Genomic DNA, 18,466 nt, shown 5'->3' with positions numbered 1-18,466 from the left:
TTAGATTCAGAAATGGACTGCTGTGTTTGTTTTCTAATACAGCCTTCTTTCAACCTGTAGGAAATGCATCTAAGACCTCAGTGTCACATTTAGCTAAAACGAACAAGTGAGTCCAGATGTTAACAAGGAGAGCAGATAGACAGCAAGTACAGTTTTCTAACTGTTGTTTTCTTGGGAAATAAATAAAAAGAATTCCTGGAAACAGTTATCCTAAAAGAGATGTTTGGTTACATTATTGATTTTTCATTAGCTGCCAGTTAAAATAAAACCACGAAGAATAACTGTATTTATTGTTTTCTTTTTTTTTTTTTTATATATGTAGCAGATTATACAGGAGTGACTCAGCCTCCAATTCTGCAAAACATAATTATGTATGTGCTTAATTTTAAGGTTCTGAACTGTCCTTTTGAAGTGATCCACAGGATCTAATGTTTTCTTATTATGCTCAATAGAATTAATAGGCTAATTTTAAAATAATGAACACCAAAATAATTAACTGCTATTTTTATTTTTACTTGTATGCACAGTTGCTCTGAAAACAACCCTGTGAGCACTGAATGACTAATTCTTTGGCTGGTTCCTTCTAATTAAAAATTGTTAATGTATGTTTGTAGCCACCAGGAGAATGAGTGCTTTAAAAAAAATGCTAACTTGAGAAACATCTTGTTTTCTAGAAAAGGACAAAGGAAAAGCTGGTACATGTCCTTTCTCTGTGTGGTCAGGAAGTTGGGCTGAGTAAAAACCCTTCAGTAAGTAGCCTTGTATTGACCCTTTCTGTATTTCGTTGTGCCCAAAACTTTAAATGTAAAGAACTATTTCCCAGTATTGTTGACCCGATTTGTGTAATTTAATGTCACATTACAGTCATTCTAATTTACCCTGGTCTATGCTGCATTTCTCACCATATAGACCGGTGGGTAAATGGCCCTCCCACTTAAAGATTATTTACTTACAGAGCTACATGCTTTTTTTCTGTGTCAGATGTAATGTTATAGGCTTTATGTATGACAGCTCAGCGGGTAGAGAGTAACGATTTGTGGTATTACCAATCTAAAGCCTTTATAGAGTGCAAAATTAAATTACAGAATTAAAACTGAGGTGGGATCTGATTTTTCTATTTGATACTACTTGTAACTGTACTCTTTAAAAAATAATATTGTCTGGTGCTAGGAAATAAGCAATAGATCATCCAGAGTAGGAAGTTCTAGAAATAATTATTAAATATTCTCTACAGAGAAATGAAAATTTCTGAATTATTTTGAATATTATTTATATATCATTTGTATTATGCTGCAAGATGGAGGCCATTGCATCTTCACAACTAAATTGCATATATAATTATTTTTAGTAAGAAAGGAAAAATTATAGCATGTTGTGTTTTCTAATCTTGACATATTTTTGAACATCGTTTTTAACTAGAAGCTTTTTGATGAACTTACCTCATCCCTTTGACAATATTTGCTTTGCAAAATCCTCTGAATTTTGTTCTTGTAAATGTATACAAACATCCAGGCAACATCCATCTGCAGCCATTAGGAGGTAGCTGTAATATTCTTGGACGCGTTCCTGCAGTATGAAGTTGTTTCTTTGTACAAGTTTAATCTGAAGGCACCTGTCCAACATAAATAATAAAGAGTGTTCTAAAAATACTCAGTGAAGGAATTAGGTGTGTACTGGAAATACAGTCTTCCGAATAACCAATTACAGCTTTTAGGAAGAAACAACCAGAGTGAACAGCTTGTTACAAGAGAATTCCTTTGAATTGTAGGTGATTTTTTCTTCCTGTGGTGACTTGGATCTGATTGAGCACCAGACAAGCTTGGTGTCCTCAGAAGACGGAGCAAGGGAGCAGGAGAACATGGATGATTCAAACAGTGAACAACAATTCAGAGTCTTTAGGGACTTTGACTTCCTAGATGTTGAGCTGGAAGATGGGGAGGTACAGTATATTTTCTCTGAAACAGCTCTTTTATTAAAACAGTTTGCTATTCTTTGTACTACAGACTGTACTCTTCTTATAACAGAAAACTAACTGTTTAACTATAAACTTTACTTTGAGTTGAGATTATTTATAATGTTCACTTAGTGTTTACTTCAGTAGCATAACAGTAACAGGCTACCACACCCTTCCTTTCTGAATCAACTTTAGGAAACACTGCGAAACTGTTACTGGAAGATAAAGCCTCTGTTCTAATACCTTTTAAGTGACTTCACTCTCAAGTGAATTTATTTTAAATACTATTTTTTAATGTCTAAATTATTAATAAAAATATATTTGTAGATTTAAAAAAAAAAAAAGTTAATTTGTTCCAAATCTGCTGTTTTGTGAGTAACCTACAAAATATGAATTCAGGCCTTCAGGCTGTTGTTACTCTTAGAAATGCTGATGAAATCACTAATGCTTGGAGAGAGGTAACTTCCCTGCTTAGGTGTCAGTGATTTCATGATTTCATGCAGGAGCAGAAGCCTGGGGGCCCAGATCAAGTCTTGACGGGTCAGCTCATCTTTAGCTGAAACTGATGAAGGAAAAGTTGAAGAAATGCTAGAATTTGGGGGGGCTGCATTCTTTAACTTTGCTTGTTTCAAATTTGGAGCACTTCTTTCTGTTTGGGTGCCAAACAAGTCTAACAATTTCGTTGCTATTTAAACGTTCAGAAATTGTTAGCTCTTTTGATGAGTGCAAATGCTCATCAAATCTGATGGTTTAATCAATACTCTTATCATAAACTAGACTAAGTTTTATAAGTGGATTCTCCCAGGCATCGCTCTTAACCCTGATCAGAACATGTGTACAGGAAGAAATAATCAGTTTTTCCCCTAGTAGAATTACAGTAGTAATATTTAAGGTAAACTGACCCCAAGTCAGTCAGAACTCAAGTACATCTAAATTTAACTTTTTTTTTTCCAATGAAGAGAAAGGATGAATGAAGGAAGGAGATTGTCACAGGAGCCCTTATTATCCAAGTCAGGAATCTCCTGTCAAAGTATAGTTATTTAGGCTCACAGTTGTCCATTGCTTTGCTCAAAATAAAATAAAAGAGCAGGTGACATCAGTGGTTGAAAATACATTATGAAGGAGCTTTATTTTGCAAACGACGACAAATAACAGAACATTAATGCCAGGTTGCTTTGTCAAAGAAATGTACTGGCTGCAATTGTTTCTGTCTTAAATACTTTCAAAATACTTAAAGGAATTGGGACTAATTATCGTAGAATAATTGTTTGTCCAGTGAGTGATATTTAGGAATTTCTTCTTTGTCTTCAGCAGTTAAAAGCATATACGTATTACATATAATTGTGCAGAACAATTCCTATCCAAAAGAGTTCACCCTCATGGACTGTGCTCCTGCAAAGATTTGAGGATAACTTCAAGACTGAGGCCTGAATTAATCAATATATTGATTGTCTTAAGCTGGTTGTGAAAGAGATACTAAACTGCTCAAGTTTTATGTGAAGTATAACTAAAAATATCATTTTTTACATAATGCAGCTCTGAAATTGCCATGGATCTGAAACCTTGCATTCCAAGGTCTTGTCCTACCTGATTTACTACTATTTTAGTGAAATAGATACTTCAGCCAAATTCAAACCTGGAAGAAGAAGCTATATCTCTAATGACTCAATTGAAATCAGGTCTGAATTTGATATATTCATAAACATGAGTAAAACAATGTTGGAAAACTCAAACTAGCAAGAACACAAATACTTTAAAAAAAAAATGATTTAAGCAGGCCAGTGATGCTTTTATCATCCCCAGATCAAAAATACTTTTTTGAAACTTCATAGAGATGTGAAGATGAGTAATGAACATTTTCAAACTTAAAAGATAGGCTGAAGAGTTGAAGTTTTTGTGATAACATTAGTTATAACTGTAGGTAAATGTTTGTCTATGATGTCTTTAATACAGTAATTTTACATAGATTCTTTCTATTTGTTTTTCTATCTGTTATATCTGCTACCCAGGAACTTCAGGTAAGAATGCTACTTGAACTCAGATGTGCTAGTATATGTTATGTCTTCTTGCAAACTTGTATTATAAAATAACCTCATAGTTTTTTTGTTGCCCTCCCCCTCTTCAGCGTGTGGGTGGGGGGGTAGTTGTGTGCTTGCACTTCTGACAGTGCTTCATATTTCTGTCTTGTATTAGAAATATTTTTTAGTTCTTTTTCAAAAAATAAATTTTAAATGACATTCTGATTCATTATGATGTTTGGTTTTGACATTTTCAATGGTCTTGACAAACTTTGAAATATCTTAATTCTAGTATCACCATTTCAAAATTGGGCTATTTCATCTCTGCATAAAAACTGTGTAAAAACAAAAGAACTTAATTATTTAAAACATAGTAAAGTTTATGCCATTTGTTCCTATGGACAAATAATACATAATTCCCAGCTTTTCAGTTGTAGTCCATTGACTCCTTTTAGCATCTTGCTAAAGCTGATACCTAAGACCTCTTCAGAAAGTTTAGTTGTTGTTTTGACTAAAGTGCCTTAAATGAGTTGGATAAATTAATTTAAAGCCGTAAATGAATTGAATAAATTAATTAATTCATACAGCTTAATTTAATTCAGCTGTATACTCCCAGCACCCTTTCTGGAATCATTTACCCTATGGAGAAATCTGAAAAGGCACAACAGTGTTTGTGAGTTTGGGAACTAAACTTGCAGTTTATCCATGTATAGAGGGTACTGCAATGACACAGAATTGGAATGAATTGTAGAAGTGATTTTAAAAAATACATATTAACAACAGTATTTTGTATATATGTTTGTATATATTAGTTACTATGAAAACAAAACAAAACAAAAAAACACAGAAATGTCTTTGTCTCAAAATGCCTGTGCTCTAAAAGATACAAACATATGGAAGTGCTACCATACCATTTCCACAATACGTTTGCCTATACCCTACAGTGTTTTTGTGACTCCTGTAACTTTGCATACCATGTCAATACAGTAAGGTAAAATCTCGTCTGAAAGAAGTGTGGTTCTTACCAGCTTTATGAAGGTGATACGCTGCTGTCTCCCACATTGAGTTACTCCCCTTTTTCTGACCTTTCTGTGCCTCCCTTTCCCCTGCATTGTGGTCATGTTTAAAGCAGCTGCAATGGCCAGTCTGCGCCTTTACCAGAGGGCAGTGATTGCGGAAAGTCCTATGTAATAGCTGCAAGGCACGTTTATAAGTGACTCGTTTCTCTGGAATTGATGTCTGTTCCTGGTGGCTTTTCAGATAGGTGATATCTTTGCTCCTACTGTAGATAAAATGAGCAGCCTCTCAAATACATCTTCCCTCCTGCTTGTTCACTGTGAAGGAAATATTGCTTCAGACCAACTCCACCTCAGTATACGTGTTGACCTCTTGTTTAAATGCAGTATGATTCTGGGTGTCCCTGTAGAAAGGTTATGCTAACCCAAATACTGTGGGTTATTTCATCTCTCACCCTTCTCTCTCACTTTTAATTCACTTCCCCCTTCTAATAGCATGCCCTAGAAGTGTCGCTTTTCATTTCTGTTCTTTTTGCTGGCTTCCTTCTTTAACACATTGCAGAAGAAAACCACAAGAAATAGGCCCATAGACACGGGCTGCAAAATTCACTGAGAGCTGCCCTAGGCACCATGAGGATAGTGGTCATAATGGTCATCTTTGCTTGCTTGCTTACTTTGTTTTGTTATTTTTTAGTTCAGTAACTGACATTTTTGTGGAGGATGTCCCATCGCTGCATGTATCCTCCAGCCTTCATGGGGGAGGATGGATTACCTTAGAATTTGTTAAAATAAGCAGCTGGAAACTGCACAATCGTTTTTCTGAGTTAGAGACCTAATTTCTTAAATCTTAAATATTTTCTCATCCTTTCCTGCACAAAACCACTACATGATCCCAGTCCCAGGATGAAACAAAATATTTTTTATTTGTTCTTAAATATAGTGTCTTCCTTAATTCTACATGTTCTTGTGGATTACAGTTCTTGCATTCCTGGCTTGTTTTTTTTTTTTCCTAAAAATACATCTTTCTTTTTTATCTAATACTTGTTCATGAAAGGTGAGCAGTGTCATAAAAATGAACTGTCTCCAATCATTTTCCAAAATCCATTGCATTAAAGGGCAATGGTGCAAAATATGATCTATTTGTGCAAATTGTTTGATTGTTTAGGAGGCAAGACTGCTATTGAATTAATTGCACATTAAGCAGTTTGAGGCACCCACTCAGTAAATGTCTGAGTCCTGAATAGGGATTACTCAAGTGTTTAAAATTAGAAATCTGCTGAAGTACATTACTGAGCTGACGCTCTTTCTGTGATTGTACATAATTTTAATCTGCATGAGCCCAAGATATGCTCTTTCTATAATCAGTGTTGGTTAACATTTATGATTTTTTAGGCAGAACCATATTTTTCTCAAATTCAGCAGTTTCATATTTAAAAGATCACTGCCAACTTGAATTTTGAGCAGTTGGTTTGCTTGTTTAAGAATGCTGCTGCTTACAGTCTTGTTTAAAGAAGTCATCTTTAAACTTTAAGAAATGTTTCTTTCCTTTATCAATTTCCTTCCCATGTTGATGTAATGTTGAGGGTTTTCACCTAGAGAAAGGGCTCAAAGCTGCTGCTGAATGCTTCTGGGTAGACCTTCCCTTGCTTTGTAAGGCTCATTTGGGTTCCATGGTCCATAGCAGGAGTGGTTGCAGATGCTCTTGCATTGCTGGAGAGGAACCTGGCCAAACTTGAGGAAGGGAGCAAGAGAATTAGCACAACTAGTGAAACCAAGGACAGTCTGCTGAAAAAATACATAAGCAAATGGAAAAATGGTTGAAAACTATTTGTCACCTTTATACATGAAAGAAATTAAGTGATCTTTGTATCAGTTCACCAGCCTAACAAAGTTATGCTATTTGCGTAATGCATTCAGCTTTATGCAACTGTATGTGAAAATCCAAATTGAAAGTTAACCTAAAATGTCCGGTTCATTCGACTGTATCCTTTTTAAAAAGTGAAATCTTACTCAGTACTATACTTCTCAAAGTATAGTTTCAGGTAACTCAAATTATAAAAATAAACCACATAGGCTTGAATAAAAGTTAAAAGGAGTGCTGCTTCAGCTATTACATTTTGTGTGCTAAATGAAGGGTGCATTCAAATCTACCTTAACTCATCACTATGGTGATGTACATAAAGAAAGAATTAAAAATCTTTAATGTATGTTTCACAGCTGAAACATTGCTATGACCTGTGCTCCGAATATTTTTAAACATCATGGGAAAAAGACCTTAAAATTGCTATCATTGCTCTACTTGTATTGAGATGTGTGTATACGTGGACTTACAAAAAAAGAATTCTGAAATCGGCACATGCATGAAACACATCTAATACTGAAAAGAATGACTCTTCATTTAACTGTCATTTCCATGCTTCTGCTCTTACCTGCAGGTGAAGCGCTGGACAATTTTAAATGCTCCTTTTACATTATGGCTTAACAAAATAATGTCTATATCAAATTGGTATTATATTTTTACATAAAAAGTACTTCCTGACCTAACTTTGATCTAATGATTAATTCCTTGTATACGATGAGTTTCAAATCAAGGAAGCTGACCCTACGTCCAATTTCAGGGTGAGAGCATGGACAACTTCAACTGGGGAGTTCGGAGACGATCTCTGGATAGCCTGGACAAGTGTGACATGCAGCTGCTGGAGGAGAGCCAGCTCTCAGGGAGCACGCCCAGCCTGAACAAAATGAACCGTGAGGACTCGGATGAGTCATCGGAGGAGGAGGACCTGACCACCAGCCAAATCTTGGAGAACTCAGACCTAGTGAGTTGCAAACCTGCAATTTAACAATAGATTGGGCTGTGTTTTAAATAAGCTGCACTTTTAGTTTCCTCTTGTCCAGGTGCAATCTAATCAGCTGACACTGGGGGATGGCATTCAATGCGGTATTTTCTCGCTGTTTGCTTTTCCCTTATTTGAAAATGTATGCAAGAATTTTAATGCAAAATTCAAAACACAGGAAGCTTCATATCTGGTTAGCTACCCTTTTCTTTCACAAATTGCGTAAGTGGCAAGAAATAAATATATGTAACATTGAATACTTAAAGAAATAGAACAAGACTTCTGTTTTGTAAATTGGGTCAGGTTTTCATTGTTAACTTCTGGAATGCTTGTATACAATTTCTGTGATAGAAATATTGAAAGGGTTATACTATGTCTACATGTACAAACTAATAGAGCCACCATCACTGCCCTTTAATATAATGCTTATTTTGCATGCTCCTAAAAGCATGCAAAAGGTAAGGTAGCTGCATACTCAGTTCTTTTGTTCTTTTGATGTATTTTGCACAGATTATAACGCTTTCCCCATCTGAGGATACAAACCACATTGACTCACTTTCTACATCATGTGACACAACTTCAGCAGACCCTCATCATTTTAATATAGGAACATCTAGCTTTGATGGGTCTTTGCCTGATATGAATAATCTCCAAGTGTCTGAAGGATCCAAGGTGAATAAAATTTTACTTTCTTTTTCCAACTACAGTGAATTTCACGTAACATGTTAACAAGTTTATTTTACTTAGACTTTCATGAAAGGTTTGATCTGTGAATGCAAGTATATTCTGACTTCCTGTACATAATGGTGTAATACAGTATATTCATATGCTCCTGAACATTCATACCTTTTCTGTTCTACCTATGCTTTCTTTATTAAAAGTTTTTATTTATTGTTTCTTGAGGACATTGCACTATATATACACCAAGATGCTACTAGTTCATTAGAAGACAAATTCATGAACTGGGTACAAGTTACAACTCTAAAGGAATTCTTTTTTGTTCTTCATGCTGATTTAACAGAACAATATGCCAACTCATGGGGTGGGTGTATGCATGTATTCACTGAGATTTTTTTGTATGTGGGAACCTATTGTACAGTTGTGTGCACTCGATTCAGTTCTTGCCTTTTGGCAGACATTCAGAAATTTTAAATTCATGACCACAATATTAAGCCATCTTGGGTGGAAGGAGGCAGCAGGATTTGCAAGGATAAAACAACCATGTTCATCACAGTTTGTTTCAGACAAATGCATCAGAAGACGAACATAATGTAAGGTTGGTAAATGGTTGTCAGTGTGAGGGTAGTTTCTTTAATTTTGTGTTTGATAATACTTCTGGTTTTGGGAGATTAGGTGAACACTTTCTTTACAGAAATATAATCTGAGGGTTTTTTACTGTGGCTTTATGACACTTCTGCCTTAACAGTAAAGCTTTCTCTGTCATCTCTGGATTGGTTTTCTTATGCAGAAGAGCAATGTAAGAGAATAGAACAGGAGAGGAAAATAGTTATCTTGTGTATTCATCAGCTTTCATTCCTGTTCTTGCTTTTGGTCCTTTCCAAATGCAGCCACGCAAAAAATTGGTACACCGCATGTTACTGAAGTTACAGAAACTAGAATTCTAGATGACAGGTTGTAGAAAAGGAGATTGGAATTGTGCTCAGTATTGGACTAATTGTGCTAGAAACCTCCCTAAGAGGAAGAAAGGACAGAAGGAGGGAAATGTGCTTAAGGATCAGGGCGGAGGGAAACTTCTTAAAATAATGGTTGTGGAAAATATAAACTTACCATTTGTCAAAACAACTGTTTGACAAATTATCATTTGTCAAAACAACTGTTGGTAGACAAGTTATCGTGTAAAAACTATAAGCAGAAGTTGGCAAAATTTCAGTTCAGGAAACTGTAGTCAGAACAGATATGTTTGCAGGTGGTGACTGCGGCTAATCTTGTACCTTCAGATGTAGTAGCTGTTGATGTCGCACATTAAGAATTGCAAATCACAGTTCATAAGTTTCATGTAGGCCTGGGTTTTGTAATCTTTACTATGAAAATTTCTTTAATGCCCCAATATCTAATGCACCAGTGTTCAGCAAAAAGTGAAAAGCTTTTGAAACAGTAAATAAGTAAATAATGAAAAATCACAGCAGTTTCTTGTGAGGTTGACAGGCAAATTCAGGAAGTTCTGAGACAGGTTTGATGTTGGTGAAGTATATAACCCAAGTTGACAGGGATTTGGCAATGTTAGAAGGATACTTGAATTGAAAAACTTTACACAGAGTGCCTTCTTAGAGTTTTTTACCTCAAAGATATTTTCTTTTAGTATGCATACTTCTGTGTTTTTACTCAAAACAAACTGTAGTAAGTATAAATAAAGTTAAAATGCTTAGTTTGGTATTTATCTTAAGGAAGAAGTCATCCAGTTTTTAGTCAGAAAATTTGAAACTTGCACCTAAGTAATTTTTACTTAATTTGATAACACAAAATCTGAGCCCCTTCTTGTTTCTCTTTTTGTCTGAGTTTTTATCTCCAGAGTGCTAATGGTATGTCAGCAATGCAGAGGAAAATGTTTGTTACTTCTTCAGTGCAATACGAAAAGGTTTAGTTGTTGCATCAGAATCAAAAACAAAAATATCACCTCTGCTTTTAAACAGATGCAGTGAACGAGAGCAACAGACTGATTAAACAGGCCTTCTCAAATGGCTCAGTGCCAAAATCCAGATGTTATCATTAATGATAAGTAGTTAATTAAACTTATTTTCTATTAAAGATAGTGACAAAAATAATTTAAGATAGTATTTATAAGGGATCAGAAGACAATGATAATGCTATGTGGGTGCAAAGACTCAGATAATGTCTTATATATTTTTCAAGTTATCAAAACTTATCTATTTCTATTTCTAATCCTACATGTGAATTCCATTCCTGCGTGAATCTTTAGAGTCCACTTTTTTCTTTTTTGAACATCATATTGGACTCCAGTGGACGGGAGGTGTTTGTTTCATATTTCTTCGTGCTTTATCCCATCAAAATGTGTTTTCTTTACACAACCGCTGTCATTGCCATAAACAAACGAATAGTTCAGTAGTAGCATTTCATATTTGAAAATGGTTAATACTAACTTCTTTTACTAGCTTTTATTTCTCTTTTCAAAACAGTTCGTGCTGTGATTCATTTCATTCCTCTTGGACTCAGAAATATTCTTAACGCTTTTGCTTATTAAAGAAAAAATTTTCAGAAATTCAAATCCCCAAAATTTATCTGTAGGATTCAAGCAGGTCTGGTAACCTGCAGAGGGCCTCTTTTCACTTCAAATTCAACTTGCCATAAACTTCCCTCCCTACCAGCTCCCAACACACATACGTACATGCACATATGCATCTGTGCACAAGCACACACCTCATGAGACACCTCAGGCAGAAAAGAAGAAAAAATAAAGAGTTTATGTACTTCACATTGCAGTCATCCCAACAGGAACTGCTTTGCAGAAATGCTGTGGATGGTGCAGACAAATGGCAAAAGGTTAAAACTGAAACAAAATTTGTTCAGACTAAAAATGCAAGACAAATTGGAAAGATTTCAAGAAGAAATCAAGAGAGGCGATCAGAAGTGTCCATTAGCTTTAGATGCTAATGGACTGGAAAAAAAAGGGAAGGAAATGACAGAAGCATAATCCTTTTCATGGCCTGGGTTCCTCTTGAATGGCAGTTACTATGTAAATATGACATGCTAAGAATAACTCTCAATTCTGAGCATGCATACAGTCTTCCAGACAGTGATTGTTTTCAATATGTTTTGAGAGCCGTTAATACACTCTTGGACCCTGCAAAGTGATAAATGGTGAGGACAGCCTGGCAGTAACAAGAACCCTATTGTTTTTCCTGAAAAAAAATACTTCCCTGCTATGATGCCAAATATATTGAAATCTGAAATTCTTTGCTGGACAAATTGAGTTGAAGAAATACTTTAAAACCAACATTGGTCCAAGACATCGAGTTAAGCAAACACAGTGTTTTTACTAAAGTGTAACTTGATTCGTGTCTTTTATAGTATAGGGCTTTGTATCTGTGCAATTTAATGTTCTGTCAAGTATTGCTTTTTTTTATTAAGCGCTTTCTAGGTATTAGTGGTATTAACTTATTAATTTGCTGTTTTCTAAGACATCATCATTCACTCCCGTAGGTTGAAGCTGTACATGAAGAGCAAGATATAGCAGTCCATGAGGATGACCTTTCGGGGTCTACAAATGAACTCCCTGGAGCGTTTGAATGCAGTGATAGCCTTAGTCTGGATATGACAGAGACTGAAGAGAAAGTTGACAGGCTGGAACAATTTGCTCTAGCCAGGTACTTGTATATGCTACTATATGTAGAAATCCTTTTACATTGTACAACAAAGTGGTAGCAAGGTGTTAGTTATACCATGGAATGGCTGTTTTGGGCACTGGAGATGTAAAGCTCTTATGAGTTTAGAGTGTTAAGACAGTGTCAAAATTATCAGTGGGTTTATTGTGCAACTCCAAAAAGAACAATATTCTCTGTGTAGGGAAAACAAGATATGAACTGTGTATACATCTAGGCAGTTAATCATTAAATACATAAATATTTCAATTTTAAAAATATATATATATTTTTAAAGTTTTGCAGTAACATAAATGCTGCTTAGTTGTCTGTTCAACAGATCAACAATGCATTCACCCTTCTGATTGCTTGTGAGTCATAAGGAGGTCACAGTACTGTCAAAAATCCCATCTGTGTACTGTTGAAGCCTCCAGATGATCATGGCAGGACCCCAGTAAACATTGCACCAAAGCATCAAGATTTTTCCTTACTATGTGCAGCTCCTTCAGATTTTGAATGCTGAGTTAGATTGTAGTCAACATCTATTTATGAAGAGTAAAGTAGTAAGGATGCATAAAGAGGCCTTCTCTTTCTTTGTGCCACATTTCAGAATAACAGCTCCTGTTCTTGGGAGCCATAGGAAGTATTTCTCCACCTCAAAGGCTGATACACAGGAGCAAGTAGCTTAGTACTCTATAAATTGGAGTCAACCTGTTTCATTGACCATGGCAGAATGATGAGAAGTCTTAAGAATGGGGAGAAGAGACAGATCTTCTCCCATCCATTATATTAGCAGGGGGAGGGAGATAAACCAAATAGGTCAGAATGTATAATGTTTGCACAGGCTGAGATATTTTTTTCAAAGTATACCTTTTGCTATACATTATTATAACCAATTTTTCCCAGAAGAGGTGTCTTTCATCCTGGCTTCTATCGTCCTATGAAGTTTTAGCCTTCTTCCTCCAAACCATTGTATAATAAAGCAATTCAAGTATCCCAGGATGGGGAAATACAGATAATGATGGCCTGAAGATAGCAATTCTCATTTGGAGGTTTTTCTCATTGTGGCCAACATCATGCCAATTTTCAGAAGTAACTTGAAAGTTGATGAGTATCTTTAGAAAGATGCTGCAATTGGTCCTGTGATTACATCTCTCTATTATAGTGTATTTTATCTGACACCTTCATGTTATTTTCCTTTCATCACAGTTTATTTTCTTTTCTCTTTCAGTTTTGGAGATGTTGATCGAAATGCCTCCCCTCCACCCTCGCCGTTTTTTTCTGCCATCCTTGCTGCATTTCAGCCAGCAGCATGTGACGATGCAGAAGAAGCCTGGCGTAGTCATATCAACCAGCTCATGTGCGATTCTGATGGTTCCTGTGCAGTTTATACATTTCATGTGTTCTCTTCCCTGTTTAAGGTGAGAAAATAAATTTGAGATAACATCAAAATGTTTAGATTGTGCATGGCTATTAGGATGGCTCTTGATAGTGGTACTAGTAATGAACTAACAGTGGTGTTACCATTTTAATTTTGCATGTTACAGAATTATTATACCAGACTATCATGCAGAACCGTCCTCTAGGACTAGTTTTGTCATAAAAATAATATGTATCTCATAGTTGCAGGTTTGAAGATAACATTACAAAATAAGTTTGAAGATAACATTACAAAACGTGGATCCACTTCAAAGAGTATTTTCTTTCGTACTCTAGAAGTAATCTGAAACAATAACTGTAAGAGAGAGGAAATAGCCTTTTCATCTGAAACTATTGTTAATCTGTTATTTCATCTTAAAATGTTGAAATTTGACCATGCCCAATGTAAATGTCAACCTTATTAAATATTTTGTAGCTAATAATTTGAATAGAAATATCCAGCTGCCATCATGTAAAATAAATTCCAGAGAATGTGTCTAAAGACTAGAAATGCATTTTTCCTTTCTAAAACTGTATGCGTACAAAGATAAGAATCATGCAAGAAGAAAAAAAGACATTAAATGTACAAGCTGTTCTAAGAAATCACTGTCTGGATTTGCATGTAATTAGTTTTAAAGCCTTTTTATTGTTTTTTCCTGCTTTATATGAGGCAGCTGCAGGATGTATCACACATTCTGCAGCAGTGTACACAACAGTTATGTAACTTCATGCAGACTTAAATTACCAGTGGTCTCAGAGTATGCAGTTTTTTTATTAGCAAAGAGGGACCCTGCTAATAAATAAACCATCTCAAGATATTTTGGTATATTTAAGACTGTTCTTACAAGAAAGAAGCATCATACTGTAGGACTGTCTTTTCCATCCTATTTCCTCTGCAGTTAATTTCATGTCTTCTCTAGCTGTACATTGCATCGTCTTTTAAACATTGTGCCACTTTAAATATGGGTACCTAAAGGTTGGCATTCTTTTGAATGCTGCCTGATAAATGGCTATTTGAAAAAAACTCCCAGCGTTGACAGGTCAACTTTGAAAATTAGCCATGTGTTTCTTCATGATGTGTATTTCAACTTCTTGCCGTTACGTCAGTCCTAGAGATTAGTGGCCCTGTTCAAGTGTTCTGAGAGTTATTTGTCCTTTTTGTCCTCCTTGAAGAGGTGAAATGGAAATGGTATCATGTACTTTTGAAAAGTAAAAAACAAATAATACCATGTAATGCAAGACCTAAACATTACCTGTGAAGTGCCTATTTAAATCCAAATCCTGACATACACACAGTGCACTTGCTGTTGTGCTTCTCCTGTTTTTGAAAGGTAGTCTACTAATTTTTTTTCAGATAATAACTGGATAAGAAAGATTCAATACTGCTTTCAAAAGATTTTTCAATAACAGTATAACATGAGAAACAGTAAAGAAAATTTAAAGGTGTTAATAGTATCAACAAAACAGGATTTTCTAGATGGAGCTACAGATGTATTTTTCGTTTATAAAAATAGCTTTGTTATTTTTCCAGATGATTTTTTTTATAAGATCTCAGCTTCTCTGGAATTGTATTGTGTTTGCACTGTTCAACTTTGCTACTCATCCAATAACTTAAAAGATTTTTGACCCTCATGAACAGGAAGTTTGAGAAACAATCCCAGTATTTGCTAGGCTCTCGAGGCGAAGTACTGCCAAAATATTTAAGTGTGAAACAAAATCCTTGTTTGGAATAGCCTGTCAACTAAATAGTTGGTGAAGCAAAGGAAGTGCATTTTCCAGGGCACCTACATTTTGGTCTGCATCAAGTTGATGGTATCCTGGATGTTTGCCCACAACACGCTAAACTTGTTTAAAATTCCTGAAACTATTGAAGTACTCTTCCTGTAAACTGGTCATATCTCAGAGATCTCGGGATAATCCTTAAAACTGTCTGCTCTAAGCTGCCTCTTTGTATTCTGTCAAATCAAATGTCTTCCAGAAGACAATCCGATTCCAAGACAAGTATATTTGAGAGCCAGCAAGTAGTTTCTACAGTTGAGCCTTTTTGTTACTAAAAATCCCCTCCCCAGAAGAGGAAACATCAGGTTAACAAGAAAAAAATTGGGGGAATGTTTTGTTATTAGTTACGTTCACAGAAAACACAGTGACTATATTCAGGCATATACATACACAGTTGATATTATGGTGATGGTTGGCATCATTACTACCAATAGTCCCATTTCATAAAATATATGATGCATTCAGGCCTTGCTTGAAAGATTTCAGTCACTGTAATCTGCACCCAAAAGGACAAAACTGAGATACCTTGGTATAGAACTGATAGTCCATGTATTTGCAAAATAAATTGATTTAGTGAAGTACAATACCTAGATACCAATATATAGTCTCTAACCATTTCAAGTTTTAATACTTTAGGACAGTATTTAAGTCTGTTGTATTTTTAACAGTGAGTTGATTGTTGCTTTCATGAATATCTGAAAAGGAATGCAGTAGAGGAAGAATATGTTTACTGAATAATAAACAATAGACTGATCAGGTGTTGATGAAGCATGACTAAAATGTATTGAGGAAGTTATGTTCTTAAAATAAACTAAAATTGTTTAAACTCATTCATAGATGAGTGCAAGAAGGAACCTGAGGAGTTCATGGTCCTTGTCTTGCCCAGACTACAATGTTCTTTTTTTTTTTTTTTTTTTACTTTTTAACTCTTTTCCCTAAACTGTTCTTAACCTCTAGGCTAAGATGAAACTTCAAATCATTCCTAGGCAATGTAGTCCAGTACTTAGTCCTGGCTCCTAATCATTTCAGAACTTCTGTATGACAGCTCTATCCATAGTGGTGCTCCTTTTTTCTTTGTAGTTGCTGCTTGTACTTGAAGACCATTATCATGTCTTCACCTATCCAAAACTTCTCTTATTTAATTTCAGTTCTTTCAACCTTCACCATAAGCCACCTTTTTGAAACTTGTAGCTGTTGCCATGGGCTCTTTTCAGTTGGTCTGTGTATTCCTTGAAAAGCAAGAGCAGGTTAATTACTTCAGCCTAAGTTTTTATGAGCACTAACTAGAATTGGATTAGATGTTATGTAGAAGTTATTTCTGTGTAAAAACTTCTCTCTGATAAGTACTTTACAGTAGGATAGAGTTAATTAATTTTTCACTTGTAATCCAATCTAGTATGCAGATCTTTTTCTACAGAATTTTGCCTTTCTGGTTATTCTCCATCCTGAATGTGCTCTCTTGACCGTTTCTGTCTAGGTGTACAACCTTATCTTCTTCCTTTACCCTGCACTATTTCTCCAGTCTATCAAGATCCCTCTGAAATACAATCCTGGCTCCCAAAGAGCTTGCAGGCACTGCAGCTCAATCATCTATGCATTTAATAAGCATGTTGTATGTTCCATTATTCGGTGTTTTCATTAATGACTTGGTTAGACCTGAGACAAATCCCAGTGTAATTCTGCTCAATTTATCTTTAAAACTGAACAGTGAGATGATGATAATTAACTTGTATGGTTTTACATACCTAGTTACCTCTAGACCAGGCTTTTCTACCTCACTTCTAAGATAGTAAATGAATTAATATATAACATATCAATTGCTTCTCCTAATAGAACATTTAGGACTTTCATGGACATTAAATGCTTTTATATGATTTGCTGTAAACAAATACATACTGTCTATTATTATCTCTTATATGTTCCCACATTTCCCTAAACTTAATGTTTAATTCCTTTTGCTTTTTGAGATAAACACTTTCCTTAAGTTTTTTTTACAACACCCTGTATTCTATGAGTTCTCAAATATAATTGTTATGGCTTGTAGATTTCTTTACCCAGTATTACAATTATCATAGCATGAATTTCCCTAATCTGCAATGATGTAAAAATATCCATTCTGACCCGAGTTTTTATTGAGTCCCATTGATGTTACCTGTTTTAGCTGTACACAGATGTCCTTTCTGGGAGCAGTAAGGCAAAAGAAGGCATTTTCAGTAACATCTGTTAGCAGCTATTCCTCTCCATTGTGAGTCCTTAGCCTTTCTCTTAATTATCTCTAGAATATTTTCTTGTCATTCTCTCTATTTCTAGTTGGTTTGCCATCTACCTCTCTGATTATTGTGCCAACAATGTCATTCTAATTTCGGTGCCCAAGTTAGCAATTGAACTTAGTTTTATGTTCTCTTCTTTGCATCAGTATTTCTCTGAGTGAAGTCTTTGTGATTTAGCCAGATATGTATGTGTCTTAATGTATTTTCTCTTTAAGTGGTACAGAATGTACTTCTGCCTTCTTTTTCACTAAAGAAGTGGCCACCTCTTATCTCCTTTTCCCCATGAAGTTGTTTCTCATGGGCTCCTTCCTGCAAATTCTGAATGCACTCCAGTCAGCTAGCTGTATTTTTTCTGTGATCTCTCTTCATCATTGCCTCAGAATCATAAACTCAGTTACTCCTCCCCAGGAAGGGCCTGCAGCACTTAAAAAGGTTATCCAGAGGGGCTGTGGAAGCTCAGACCTTGGAGCTTTCACATTTCATCTAGACAAAACCGTGGCTGACCTGATCTAGTGGTGTTGGCACCAGTCCCACTTCAAGGTGAAGGCTGGACTAGATGTTTTCCACAGCTCCCTTCCAATCAGTATCTCTAGGGTTCTGTTCCATGATCCGTCTTTCTAAATTTGCTTCCACTTACACATTCTCAGCTACCTCTTCTCTGTTGATTAGTTTCAAATCTAGATCTCCTTTCTTTCACAGAAGAGTTGTCAGCAGAAGTTTTACTGAGTTGGACCTGGTCTTTCTTTTCAGAACATATCCAAGTAGTAGATAAGCAAGTGTCACCAAGCCCTATGATTTAGATGATTCTGCTAGTTGCTCATAATTATTTACCTCTT

General features: G+C 35.5%; 1 protein-coding gene across 12 annotated transcripts in view; it reads left to right on the top strand.

Moving 5' to 3' along the window:
- FRY (FRY microtubule binding protein) overlaps nt 1-18,466 on the top strand; it is a 238,191-nt gene that overhangs the window by 203,919 nt on the left and 15,806 nt on the right. For all 12 annotated transcript variants that reach the window (XM_066989712.1, XM_066989711.1, XM_066989710.1 and 9 more), the window contains 6 exons: nt 675-749; nt 1,769-1,939; nt 7,607-7,807; nt 8,336-8,497; nt 12,005-12,168; nt 13,394-13,583. In XM_066989712.1, coding sequence (XP_066845813.1) covers nt 675-749; nt 1,769-1,939; nt 7,607-7,807; nt 8,336-8,497; nt 12,005-12,168; nt 13,394-13,583 — 963 coding nt within the window. The remainder of the gene's footprint in view (nt 1-674; nt 750-1,768; nt 1,940-7,606; nt 7,808-8,335; nt 8,498-12,004; nt 12,169-13,393; nt 13,584-18,466) is intronic.

The sequence above is a fragment of the Anser cygnoides genome, chromosome 1, assembly GCF_040182565.1.
Source record: "Anser cygnoides isolate HZ-2024a breed goose chromosome 1, Taihu_goose_T2T_genome, whole genome shotgun sequence".
Taxonomy (NCBI): domain Eukaryota; kingdom Metazoa; phylum Chordata; class Aves; order Anseriformes; family Anatidae; genus Anser; species Anser cygnoides.
Note: the sequence above shows the minus strand (reverse complement) of the source record. Positions and strands in the feature narration are given on the sequence as shown.